Consider the following 14176-nt stretch of genomic DNA (forward strand, 5'->3'; position numbering starts at 1 on the left):
TTTAGACAGCGCAATATCCACTAATACTAATATCTCTTGTTGTTACCAACATAAGTGCCTGCTCCACTCACTGTTCTGAATTAAAAATTCACCCCATATACCGGAGCATACGAATGTCTCAATCGTTTCTATGTTATATGTTTGTGTTGAGAATATTGGCTATTAAGCTTAACTGCTGGCCAGGTAACTTCGTGATGGTTGTGTGGCGAACCCGCGGTCTCCAGAAGTCGGTGAGAGAGAGCTCTAGAAATGACCTGAGTTTGATACGAATATTTTTGTGTTCGTGGGTAGCTCATATGGTAGAGTCACGCTCTCACCGGCCAGACAGAGTTGTCTTACCAATAAGGTCGCAGGTTCAAACCCCACCACCGCTGCGAAAATTTTTATTCTCTATTGTCTTCTGGCACTTTTCTACTCACTTCATATCTTATTGTTACTAATATCCACTAAACGTGTTCAAATAACTTTACAAGGGGTCCCTGGCCAACAGCAACACTTAACATGACGGATGTGACATGACGCCTGTTGGTGTTATTACAAATGTTTTTCAGACAAAGACAACTCAGTTAACAGCCAGATTCTCATTTTACACCTGAGTACGGTGAGAGAATGTGAGTAAAGAGTCTTTTCCAGGACTCTAAGCACTGAGCAAGGCTCAAACACAGAACCTTCCCATCTGAAAGCGAGTATCATACTACAAGACCACATAGCCACATATTAAATAGAATATTAGAAATATGTTAACAATTGATGAATGATTGAACAATCAAACCATTTGATTATATGATAAATTGATGTAACTTTACCTAAATCAGGATCGATAAGAGATGTCAATTTGCCTAGTGCCCAAATCTATTTCAGAAACGTTTACAATCAATGAATGATTGCATGATCAGAGCCAGGGATTATCGACTCTGTATACCAAAGTAATACACTCAATACCTGATCAACCACAATTTATCATATATCTTTTTGGCTTTTTTAAAAATATTTTATTTTTCAAGACTAGCTTGACTGCAAAACTGATGACTTATGCAAAGAATTTTCTTTTCAAAGTAAATATTTTTTCCCCGATCTATAAAGATTTTGCCGGCCCTATAACTTCACAGTAATTTAACTGCATTTGCTTTTTTTTTATAGATAAATTTTCTTTATTAAAACACATGCATTTCCCTTGAGTTTTTCATGTACCCCTATGATATTAAGAGACAAAGGGTGCATGAGGCACCGAATCTGAATCCCTCTCACCTCAATAATTTTTCTCTCTTCCTTGTTACTAGCTATGACCTACACCCATCTTTTATTTCTTTTATCATCATCAATACAAGCACGTGCTCCATTTTTTTTTCTCTTCTAAATTCTAAATTTACATTAGTGATGTCGATTTCTCATCAAATCTCACACATACCTCTCCCTTCTTTTTATGCAATTCTGTCAGTTCCTCTTGTAATTTGTAGAGCTTCTGTTCGAGAGCATGAACATTTCCTCCTCCACCAACACCTCCACTTCCACTGATAGAGCAAATAATGCAACTTTAGGTGAAAGAAAACCAGCTAAAGCTAGTCATTGCGTACAAAAAAAAATATATATATAATCAGGAATGTCAACGGATTAGATCTCCCAGACTTTGTGGAAATAATGATGTACCTTTCAATAGTATATAGGTGTATGTGTGCCTTATATGCTCAATAGAGAGAGAGATAGAGAAAGAGAGAGAGAGAGAGAGAGAGAGAGAGAGAGAGAGAGAGAGAGAGAGAGAGAGAGAGAGAGAGAGAGAAAGAGAGAGAGAGAGAGAGGGAGGGAGGGAGGGAGAGATGGAGAGAAAGTGCGTGTGCATGTGTGTGTGAGAGAGTGTGAGAGAGAGAGAGGAGAGAGAGAGAGAGAGAGAGAGAGAGAGAGAGAATAATATGTCTGTTGTTGTAGGCATCTATAGAGAGAGTGTCTGATGTGTCTGTTCGCAATAGTAGTTAGTGTGTGTAATATAGGACAGTCTTTGTTAATGGGAAGAGAGTATTAAATGGGAGAGGGGGGGGGGGGGCAGGAATAAGACACAAAAAATAAAAATAAAAAATTTACATTTCTGTTGTCGCAAGCATGGCAGTCAGTTTACAATTTAGTTTTAAAAGTTGCTTTCATTGCAGCTTAGAGTCTGTGTTGACATTGCTGAAGTGAACCTTTCTCTAAACCAAAAATTAAATTTGCCTCAATTTACTTTTGCTCCAAAATATATGGTCTGGATAAGTTTCACATCTCAGCATACAAAAACAGTTTACTCATTATTAACTATTTTGGAAAACCATGGCTCAATATAATCATCTCTAATAGACATATTCTATTATCTCAGACTTGAAGCCCGGGGGTACTAGGTCCTACACACAGCTGCTGCTGTCTTCAATCGTCAACTCACCCTAGATTGTTATTTTATTTATTACTCGAAAATAAACTCCCTCTTTAGAATCAGTATACCAAACCATAACATTCATGAAAGCAATAAGAAAGGGGGTATTTAAAATCAAAATAGGGAGATTGAAGACATAGCAATAGTGATCTCCCCAGCTCATCATAAAAAGTCAATGACCCCTCCCCATTCGTGGTTATCATTTCATATTTTGATCAAGAAACCCCAACAAATACCAACCCTGCATCTTTTCTGAGTTGCACTGCAATGTTTTCTTCCTTGAGCCTTTCAACTTCAACTTGCAATGAAACATTCTTGTTGTGTAGGTTGGCTGCAATCTCTTGGAGACGATTGTCTGAGGAAAGATATGTAATATTCTGAATAATTCACTCAAAAAATATTCCAGCATGTTTGCCACTGCGAAAAATCTCTGTCCCTTAAAATCAGACTGCTGGATTCCCAACCCTCCCTGAAGGCTGGGGCTGCTGAGACCTCGGTTGTGTGACCAAGGGAGCAACACCCATTAACCCCCCCCCCCCCCCCCACCCAACCTTTCCAGACACTCACACACACAACAGCACACATCCAACCAAACGCAAACACATATACTACCAAATGGGGCGGTAAGTACTAATACTAACAATGTGTTGGAAGTAGCATATAATATCTCTGTCACAGATGGATATAAGAATAACGGCTTGTGATTATTCAAAAACATGTTTATGAATAACGAGTCATGTTTAAAGGAAGTGTCAAAGGAGACCACTATCATGGCCAGTTGGCCAGTTTTGGCTAGGGAAACCTCAATGTTGGCCTCTTGACTCTTCCCCCCCCCCCCCCCCACCAACCAACCCCCCCCCCCCCCCCACCCCAAAAAATATTTTAATTTGTCTTTTCAAGCACAGACTACAATAACTTTATTTCCCTTGCTGTTGTAATATTGTCACAATAAACTAAGTTCAGGGGCTGGCAATTGTTTATATATACTACTATTACTATGTGTCAACTTTCAAGTGGATAGTTTGGCCAAACCGATAAGATGACTTTCTAAGAATGACAACCACAGTTGACATAGTGGGTTCGAATCCCACTGACATCACTTTTTAAAATACTTGCCTTCTATAGGATTATATAATGTAGCAAATGTTACTATGTCTTTCCCTCCCCCTTTTAAAAAAAAAAAAAATTATTTCCCCCCGCCCCCCCCCCCCCCCCCCACAGTTGGTGGTCTTAGTCTTAGTTTGGAAGTCTTGATAGCTCAGTTGGTAGAGCACTTACATCACATGCAAAGGAACAGATATCGATCCCAGAATAAGTCGAGATTTATTTTTGACACCCCTGTCAGTTATTGGGTAGTTGAGTCTGTTAGATCTGACAGAAAGTACTTTGAGATAAACTTGCATTCCATCCAAAAGATAGCAAGCAATTGCTGTAATCCGTTTCATGCTATTGAAACTGGAATAATAATAACCGGCCTTAATTTAGGCTAGATATGGGAATAGGGAATAATGGCCTTCAATTTCAAATCAGATATTTTTAAAAAAATTATAATCCTAAGAGGACGTAAATATTTAGTTCTAGTTGCTTTTGTGACATCCCTCAAAGTTTATGCTTGAAACTCCTGGGTGTCTTTGGCATGGAATGGCAGGTTGATCTGAAATATTTACTAACTTAAAACGTTCATGGCATAACTTTCTTTATAGGCAGTGTCTACGTACATGGTAACCGGGCACCTAGCCTCAGGATCTACGTACATGGTAGCTACAGTAACTGGTTTGCCGCTACAATACAAGCAATGGATGGACCTCACTCTGTATGTGTGTGTGTGTGTGTGTGTGTGTGTGTGTGTGTGTGCACGTGTTATTTTAAAAAATCAAACAATACAATTTAAGCCATTAAAGTTAAAGGCGAGATTCAAGGTTACGGTGTATAAATGTTACTGTGTACGTAGATTCTGAAGCTAGGTGCCCAATAAGTAACGAAAATAATGATACCAAAATATCTGCGATACATCTTTATAACGAAGTAATGCATCTTTAATTGAACCCCCCTAAAACTTTTAGTAAAAGCGAACGGCAATTTCCAGTCAAAACTTTTTTATGGGCGCGTTGAGTCACAATTTGACTCCCACTGCGGCTCACTAAAATGCCTAAAGTTACCGTGTACGTAGACACTACATTCTTTATAAGAGGATTTTTTTTTAATTCGTAAAAAGTTATGAATCGGGAATTAAAAAACGATTCTTTTGGTGTATGACATGACCATATACATTCATTTCTTTAAAAAATGGCCTGCGGTCCATACCTCTGCCTCTAATAGTACTGCCTTGAGCCCCTAGTCCTACCTAGACCTAGCCAAAACTGGCCGATTTGGCTAGGGGCTAGGGGGAACCAAAAGTAAAAGTAGAGTGTGTTCTTCCTTGCCCTAGTCCTAGCCCCTATCTTATTTAAAAACTAACTCTATAGAATATAAGTTATATTCATTCTGACACTCTCATATCTTTGCTTTTAAACGTAAAAAATCCAAGGAACTGAATAGGTACAATAATTAATCCTCTATAAAAACACTTTTAGTTTTAGACTTGCTGCGGTGATCCGACCCAGAATAAGAAATCCACTTCTTCTTACTTTTACTAAGCAACACACGTCTCTTTTCTTTCAACAGTACTCAAAATGTCATCGATTACACTGAATTTAATGTTACTCACTGGTCTGGATAAGAGATGTGTAAGGTAGAAACTGTTTTTCATTGCGTTTCTTTATCTGATGCAAAATATTTAGCTTCCAGTCGCAGGAAGCCATTTTTGTTTTAGTGATGTGGACCTATTTTTACCTTCAATTCAGAAAACACTCACATGAGCATGAACACGGAGATTTTTCATCAAAACAAGATAGCCGACTGGCTTCCTGTATGTGGCTCCAATAGATCAACGGGTGTTCGTTTGTCAAGAAGGCACAAAGTGCACCTAAGCTCTCTACTGCCTATATAAAATACTTCGTTTTTTGTATTAAAATTGTGTTAATTAAGGGTATAGCGAATATTAATCCTTTAAAAAATTACAAGTAATATCAAAATGATTTTGAAAATATACAAAAAGGCTAACATTTGATATTTGAGAGGAAAAAAATGCCAATAAGTTGTTTTAACGGTGTATACGGTAGGTTTTTTTTTTTCATGCAATAACTAAGCATTTTTAAAGAGATTATAAGCAGACATAATTATTAGAAAAGATCCATTTAACGGAGTAACTTAACACTCACACACACACACACACACACACACACACACCCACATATATATATATATATATATATATATATATATATATATATATATATATATATATGAAATGGATGGATGGACGGATTGATTTAAATTTTTGATAGATAGATATAGATAGATAGATAAATAGATAGATAGATAGATAGATAGATAGATAGATAGATAGATAGATAGATAGATAGATAGATAGATAGATAGATAGATAGATAGATAGATAGATAGATACACACACACACACACACACACATATATATATATATATATATATATATATAGATAGATAGACAGATAGATCAGACAGATAGATATATAGATAGATAGATACAGAGAGAGGAAGAGAGATAGATAAGATAAGATATATATATATATATATATATATATATATATATATATATATATATATATATATATAAATAGATTAGATAGATTAGATAGATAGATAGATAGATAGATAGATAGATTAGATAGAAAGATTAAATAGATTAGATTGGATAGATTAGATAGATAGATTAGATAGATTAGATAGATAGATATATAGATAGAATAGATAGATATATTAGATAGATAGATAGATAGATAGATAGATAGATAGATAGATAGATAGATAGATAGATAGATAGATAGATAGATAGATAGATAGATAGATAGATAGATAGATAGATAGATAGTAGATAGATAGATAGATAGATAGATAGATAGATAGATAGATAGATAGATAGATAGATAGATATAGATAGATAGATAGATAGATAGATAGATAGATAGATAGATAGATAGATAGATAGATAGATAGATAGATAGATAGATAGATAGATAGATAGATAGATAGATAGATAGATAGATAGATAGATAGATAGATAGATAGATAGATAGATAGATAGATAGATAGATAGATAGATAGATAGATAGATAGATAGATAGATAGATAGATAGATAGATAGATAGATAGATAGATAGATAGATAGATAGATAGATAGATAGATAGATAGATAGATAGATAGATAGATAGATAGATAGATAGATAGATAGATAGATAGATAGATGGATGGATGGGTGGGTGGATGGATGGATGGATGCAGATAGACGTATAGATAGTTCACGTTTTCAGTAATTCCAAACGGACACTTATAATTGAAGGATTATAGTAATTTTAATTTGTTAATTGTAAATTGTAAAGATTCCACATTGGGTTTTATATAGAGAATCCATCTGCTTTGGCAATTACACTGAGAATGACCCATATATAAAGCCAAACACGGACATAATTACTTAAATTCTTATTGCACTCTACTGTACGCGCAGGTAATCACTAGGCACGTCCATAGATAACACAGGACTCCCTAGTAGTCTGTGGGCACGTCCGCGGCTTCTAACTTCATCATCGCGGCTGTGCCAGGTACCATGCGAGAGCCACTTTTTCGGAACTCTTTACTGTGAAAGTACAATTTCTCCTCCTTTCTATTTCGATGCATGAACATGAGTATGTTTGATTTTGGGATAGGCTATCACATTCGCATATTTAATTTTCATTTAGAAAACTTTTTTCATTATCATTTTTTATAAAGCTATTTAGGGTCATTATGGTACGAAGAGAAAGATAAAGGGAGTAAATTTGACTCATAGGAAACAAAACAAACGACGTTTCGGCCTTTAGCCTTTTTCAAGTAAACAAGATATATTTTTTTAAACATGATTATAACGCCAGAATTTGCGAATATTGTCATCGAGACTCAACATTGATTTTTTTTGTTTGTTTGTTTGTTGTTTTATTTTTTTTTGGGGGGGGGGGGGGGGGGGGGGTTATTTTTTTAAAAAATTTTCAGTTTTTTTTTTAAAAGACGAGAAACCGACCGCTGGTAAATAGACGCCAAATAAAACTGACTATGTAAATAAAGTACAATGACAATTATTTGAAGATCTATCCTCTATTTATTTCTTCTTGTAAGTGAGTGCCTTGTCAGAGATAAAAGACATTAACGTTTTATGGGGCTTGGGTTTTGTTTGTTTGTCTTTCGTTTGGTTGTTGGTGTTTGTTTCCCACCCCCAACAGCCACATAGACCGTTCCCTTTAATTTTTAATTTAGTTATAACACCTTTGCAATGTTTAATATATTGTCAAAATACAACGCCCGTGTCAGATTTACGATTGTCACCAACCCAGTCGCTGACCAAGTTCGGCTATGTGAATGGCTTAAGAAATGTTTACTTTTGCTTTTGAAAGAATAGCAATATTAACTATCATATCAATGAATGGGTCCGACATGACCTCAGTGAGTAAGGTCACGTCGATAAGGTCCAATTGGCTTTTTTTTTTTACCCTTCTAACATAATAATGTGTATCATACAATGAGGTGACATTTTGAGAGAGAAAATTGCCACCGTTGCTAAGCAATGGAAATCATTTTGTTAAAAAGCTCCAATCAATAACATTAATAATTTACAATATTAGTGTTGTATTTTTAAAAAGTTAATTTTCTTATACCTAAGGAATTCTGTGCAATTAGGGCTTTAGAGCCAGTCATAGATATTTTACTATCAGTGCGTTACATGAAAGTATCGGAACATATTTTTGTTTTCGTAATCTGCCACAAATCCCGTATCGAAATTTATAAAATTATAAAAATGTATAAGATTCCATCTTTTCCTTCAATGTCTATATGATGAAAAATCTAATAGTGTCTTATAATCACAGTATTTCCTATAACAATTTATTGAAGATTTCATAGCGGGCTCCCTCCCTCTCCCTATAATACTCCAATCAAGGTCGGATGACCTATTATGACTTTCAATTAATAGATAAGAATCATCATTCAATTAGCTCTCCCAACACAATAATTAATTGTGAATAATTCAGTTCAAAACTCACTTTTTTTCCTCTCTGAAACAGTATAGTCATGCGGTTCTCGATGGGCATGATCTATATTACATTTCCATGTGCTCGAGGTCATTGGTCACATTGGAATATGTGCTCAAAGTGGCCCACATAGTGAGAAGTGTTCACAATTTTTGAAATATCTAACATCACGACTGGTCATTTTGTTTAGCTTGACACAGGGGTATATTTACAACTTTCATAAACAAAGCAGCGTGTTAACATAAATATCCAATCGTTGGACAGCACAAATCATGTTTATTGATGACTTGGTTGGACGAAAACATGAATATAGATCGCTCCCATTGGCCTGGCAAAACATTAAAACTATTGTGATCAACTCTTCACTTCGGGGAGAAAACATTGAAATGGTTTTTAAAAAATAAATGAATAGATCTCTCTCTCTCTCTCTCTCTCTCTCTCTCTCTCTCTCTCTCTCTCACACACACACACACACACACACACACACGCGCGCGCACACACGCACACGCACATACACACTCACACACTCACACACATACACACACACACACTCACAAAACAAGCAAATATCACCAGTCATCATGACCAGTCGTTTCAATAAGGTTGGAGGTGAACTTGATACTTAAAATTGAAGTCTTACCAAAGTTAAAGAAGGAATTAAATTGACGTCATTCAATTCTTTGTTATTGTTTTTAGACAGCCATTTCAATTATTAGTTCTCACTAAACTAGATCAATCAGACTATAAACTTTAAGGCTACACATAGTTGTGTGTGTCAGTACGCAATGTCCGGCCGATGGGTTTTGTGAGTATTTTACCTAAACGCCTAGCATCAAACAATTTGAGTAAAAATAAATTCCTTTATTGTAGAGTTTTGTTTCTAAACTTTTAAACGACAATTTACTCATTCTGATCGTTTTGACTTTAACCTCGAGTTTTTTCGTCTAGTTTATTCCGACATACGAGATTTAGGCCATGCGATGGGTCACAGATACGTAGGTACGTGTGACGTCAACCGACACAGCTGACTAGCTCATCACGTTGGCAACACTCATCAGCTGCAGCAAGGCAATAATTGATCAAGGTTAGGAGACAAGGCGAGTCTTCGGAGAATGTCCCAGCCCCAGTGGCATTGACCTACTTATTTTGACATGTTGACACCTGGTTTCGAAACCTCAAAAATGGGTATCCGGTTAATCTGAGGGCCTGATTAATTAAAAAGTCAGAAGTAATCATTGTTTTTAATAATCGTATTTACTGTTATAATGTCAATTGTATAGAGCAGTAAAGTTAGGTGCCCCAAACGTAAACAATAACAAGTTGCTAGTGATTTCCGTTAGGGACCGGAATAATTTACGCACAATATAGGTCTCCCAATTTTGTAGTTTGAGTTGTAGGCAATACACTTTCAGTATTGAAAATATGTTTACATAAAATCTAACAGTTGCAGAAATAATAATATAAGGCTAAATTATTATGAAAATCAGGCTACGAATAATTCTCGTTTTGTTCACACCAGCGCAATAATTTGCTCTGGTCTAAAAATAGATAGACTGTAACTTTTGATAAATTTTAGAAAATTTTACCTTTTGTTCCATAAAATATCCATATCTAGACATTATTTGATGCATGATCGAGTATTTATGAATATGTGTTTCTTTTGCCACCTAACAGCCAAATTTTAAAGGTTATTTTTTTCTATTATTTACATTGGAACGTGAGCTGTCAAGACAGGAACATGTGGTTTGCCACGTGCTTCTCGACCTTTGTTTACGTTTGGGGCACCTAACTTTACTGCTCTATTGAAAATGTTGCTGCTTGAATCTCGAAGAAATAAATAATAATAGGATATTAAATGGAAGCTTCAATTTAATCAACGATGACAGATAATGTGGAGGTTTTTGGGTTTTCCCTTTATCAACAAAACATGATCTCTCGTCTTTAATGTTTCATTCATCGTGATTTGTTGATAAAGGGAAAACCCGAAACGTCAACTTTATCTGTCTTGTTTTATTCAATTGAAGCTTGCATTTCATTTTCTATTGATATTTATGTCAAGCATATAATTTCATTCATTTTCCATGAAGCAATAGACTTTTTTTTTTCATCAGATCCTCTGAATCGGACAGCACAAAAAAAAAAATTATTAAGAAGAAAGTATGGATTTTTTCTTTAAATGACAAAAGCAAGCATGTATCTGCCCGCCATGGGTGTTTTTGTCAGTGGCTTTAAATCTAAGATGGTTGGTTAGATCCTAATTTTGTATTGCATTTTGTATCGGTTCTCCGTCGTTGTGCTAGAGTTTAATTGTTTGAAAATAGTTAACAACGACAAACGGAATTTGAGATTTGATTAGCTCAAATGATAACTTTAGAAATAGTGAATGTGCACAATATACATTTCCAGGTTTTACCATGTTCAGTTTCCGTCATAAGTGTTTCATTTATTCCCAAACACTACGTATGGAATACATTATTTATCTCCTATGGTAAATGTGATTTCGTTGGCTTACACCTCCAACTGGACTTTGTTGACCAATTCTTTGAATTCAGTTACACCATGTCATACAATACACGCTATTGATGTCCGGCCGGGCATTTTATGAAAACCAATTGCAACAAATTAAGCATTCTCGCCTGGGTCAAGTGAGGTAATGATAAGTGCTAGCGTCTTATCCATATTACTCAAATGTGAATTTTGTTAACAATATTTGAACCCTTCCTCCCCCACCCCAAATATGTATTTAAAACAATTGTTGTTTGTAGCCTACTTTGCTTTCAATTGTAGCCTTCCGGGTGTATATGATAATAATAAAACGAGGAATTACGTTATTACGTCCGACATACTCCATAGACTGACCTTTGCCATAAACAAGTATTGACTCAGTGCCTTCAACGTCAAGTTCAGACATTTCAGTAACACTCCAGTTCAAATTTCACCAAGAGGCATTCGCCCATTTCCAAAAGTGGGAGTACGAAAAGAGGGATCAAGAAAAGGGAAGGCCGTAACATGAACAACTTTTACACTCACACCTGAAGAAAAAAAACACGTAAACCATCCCCTTCTGTCATTGTCAGTGCTGCAGATGCTGGTCCTTCCTTGTCCTTACCTTATTGCATGATTCTGACAATGATGAAGGTGCCAATCTTGCATTCGAAAAAAAAAGGCAAAAGATTCACAAGTAGATGACATTAGTGATGATGAGCTAGATGAAGAGGATGGTTACTTCGTTTCACTGACTGCATCATCACCAGCCATGCCAGACAACGAATTGCACTTTTGCAACCAGGTGATTTTGTATTTGTGATGTGCGACGAGAAGAAAATTCCTTCAATTTTTACAGAAGTCGTAAAGAAAATGATGGACAATGAGGGGGACGTAGAGGTAGAGTTCTTTCGCAGGAGTGAAACGGTGTACAATAGATGTTTCAATTACCACCAGGATGAAATGTGGACAGTGTCAAAGAAGCAAATAATTCGGAAACTTACAAAACAAAAAACAAAAAAAGAGGTTTCTGGAACGAATCGTACCAGAGATGGCTATATCTTCAAAGAAAATATTGTTAGATTCGCAAAATAAATCTTTAGTGCCCTTCTGATGTGATGTTCTGTTTATATGTGAGGCAATGTATACATCTAAAATATACCTTTTTACTTTTAAATATGAATATATTTTGTTTTTAAATTCCTTTTGACTGTTTACCCCAGCATATGCGACTTTTAACCCAGGGCCGGGGTGAAAAGTCAAAACTCTACCAGCTTTAAGAAGACCATCAAATTATGGATAAACGATGCTCAAACTGTCCAGAAAATAAGAAGAAGGGTTAGGACATATACTGATATGACACACAATGCTTGGATAAAAAGCCATTACCAAAAAAAAAACCGCACTGAACACTTTAGTATATTTGTGACTTTTCATCCCCGTCTACCCTAGTCAGGTGGTCAAAGCATTGGACTGTAATCAGGAGAACTTGCTTTCGCGCGCTCCTTTTTGTCTTTTCTTTGGCAAACTTATTTTTAATCCCCTTTTTAACTTTGACTTATAATTGAATCGTATTACATGACAGTTATCTGCTGGATTATCTATGCTCCTAAGAATGCTGAAGTGACTAAAGAAGTTATTTGAAAAATGAATCAATAGCATAATGTGTTTCTTTCGGACGTAAACGTAAAACCGAAAAACCTGTATAATCGGGAAGAAAATAAGGTTTCGTCAAAACTAGTTCCCAATTACAGGATTCGACCACTCCTTGGTCCTCTTTTTCTTTTTTCAAGTTCACGCCTCGGCAGAAATGCGCACCAATACACCGTTGTTGCATCAAAATATTGTTATTCATTACGAGATGGGTTTTCAAGGCAACGAAAAATCTCGTTCCTTGGCACTCTCAACAGATGACTCGACTTCTCGGTGTCTTTGACACGAAGAAAATGAAAAGAATAATACTAAACGGTAAGTAAACGATTAAAGTATATCAATATCAATACATTTGCATAAGTTTTCATTTTCGTAAAACTTGACGACTTGATCAAAATATTTTTGTCTGACGATTCGACACGGGCATTTGAGCTGTGCGGTAAATTGTGTATTTATATATTTTATATTCTTAGTTATCTTGGTCGATTTTAAAAACCCCATTTCATTTAAGATTTTCATTTAAGATTATATATTTTGAGCAATGGCATGTCTAAAAGCCAAACTTCAAGCTCAATATATATCCATTATGCGAATATCAGAATGTAATTATGAGCGATTATTACATTGGCTAAGAATAAAGGTGCACTTCTTCGAGAGGGCATTTTGCATACAAGTTACAATCTCGTAGGCTAAATCCCCTCAAGGACGATCACCGAGGGTCAATTGACGAATGCTGCAGTACACTGACAAAACGGCTTTCATTCATTTTGACAATAAATTTTTACGTTAGATATCGATGAGTTTAAATGACCTTCATTTTGTCAAAAATTCTTCAACACTTGACTTCATTAAGTTTCATGTTAAAGAATTTATGACATGTAGAGAATCATCTGAATTAATCTCATTTGACATTTAAAAGAAAAGAAAAAAAACCCAAAACAAATGGCGTTTTGTCAGTGTACGACCGAATAATGCCATAATCGTTATCTCACATTTGGCCATTTCGGCGTTCGCTGAAATATTATTTCCAGTGAACGCACTTTGCTCGAGAATTGATTTTTTTTTTTTTGGTCTTTAATTGATAGATGCATCTTTATTAATCGATTTATCTCTTTTTTCATTTGCTGTGAAAACGAGGGTGAGTTGACCAGCATTCAACAACATTATTTAAAAAAAAAAAAATTTGAGCTTTTATAAAACGTAATATCCACTAAACGTGCTCTAATCGCTTTACAAAGGGTCGCTGACGCTGTGTACTGAGTTCTTAGAACACCTAGGTCCCTGCCTAACAATAACACGTAACATGTAGAAAGAGACATGACGCCTTTTTGTGAAATTACACTTTTTTCCAACAGAGACCATGCTGTTAACGCATTTCACACCTGAGTAATGTTAGAGAATGTGAGTAAAGAGCCTTTTCTCAAGGACTCAACTATGCGTCGAGCGAGGCTCGAACCCAGGATTTTCCGATCAGAAAGCGCGTGTCATACCACAATACCACATAG

The 14176-nt window shown here is 35.7% G+C and overlaps 1 protein-coding gene across 1 annotated transcript in view; it reads right to left on the reverse strand.

The window, feature by feature from the left end:
* The window catches only part of LOC144980930 (autophagy-related protein 16-1-like), a 31492-nt gene extending 26242 nt beyond the window's left edge, over nt 1-5250 (reverse strand). The window contains exons 1-3 of the mRNA XM_078928870.1: nt 5106-5250; nt 2639-2753; nt 1409-1511 (exon numbers count right to left, since the gene is read on the reverse strand). Of these exons, the coding sequence (XP_078784996.1) occupies nt 1409-1511; nt 2639-2753; nt 5106-5199 (312 nt within the window). The 5' untranslated portion in view covers nt 5200-5250. The remainder of the gene's footprint in view (nt 1-1408; nt 1512-2638; nt 2754-5105) is intronic.
* Nucleotides 5251-14176: the final 8926 nt, after the last annotated feature.

The sequence above is a fragment of the Berghia stephanieae genome, chromosome 10, assembly GCF_034508935.2.
Source record: "Berghia stephanieae isolate SIO BIC M18660-M18661 chromosome 10, UCSD_Bste_1.3, whole genome shotgun sequence".
In the NCBI taxonomy this organism is placed as follows: Eukaryota; Metazoa; Mollusca; class Gastropoda; order Nudibranchia; family Aeolidiidae; genus Berghia; species Berghia stephanieae.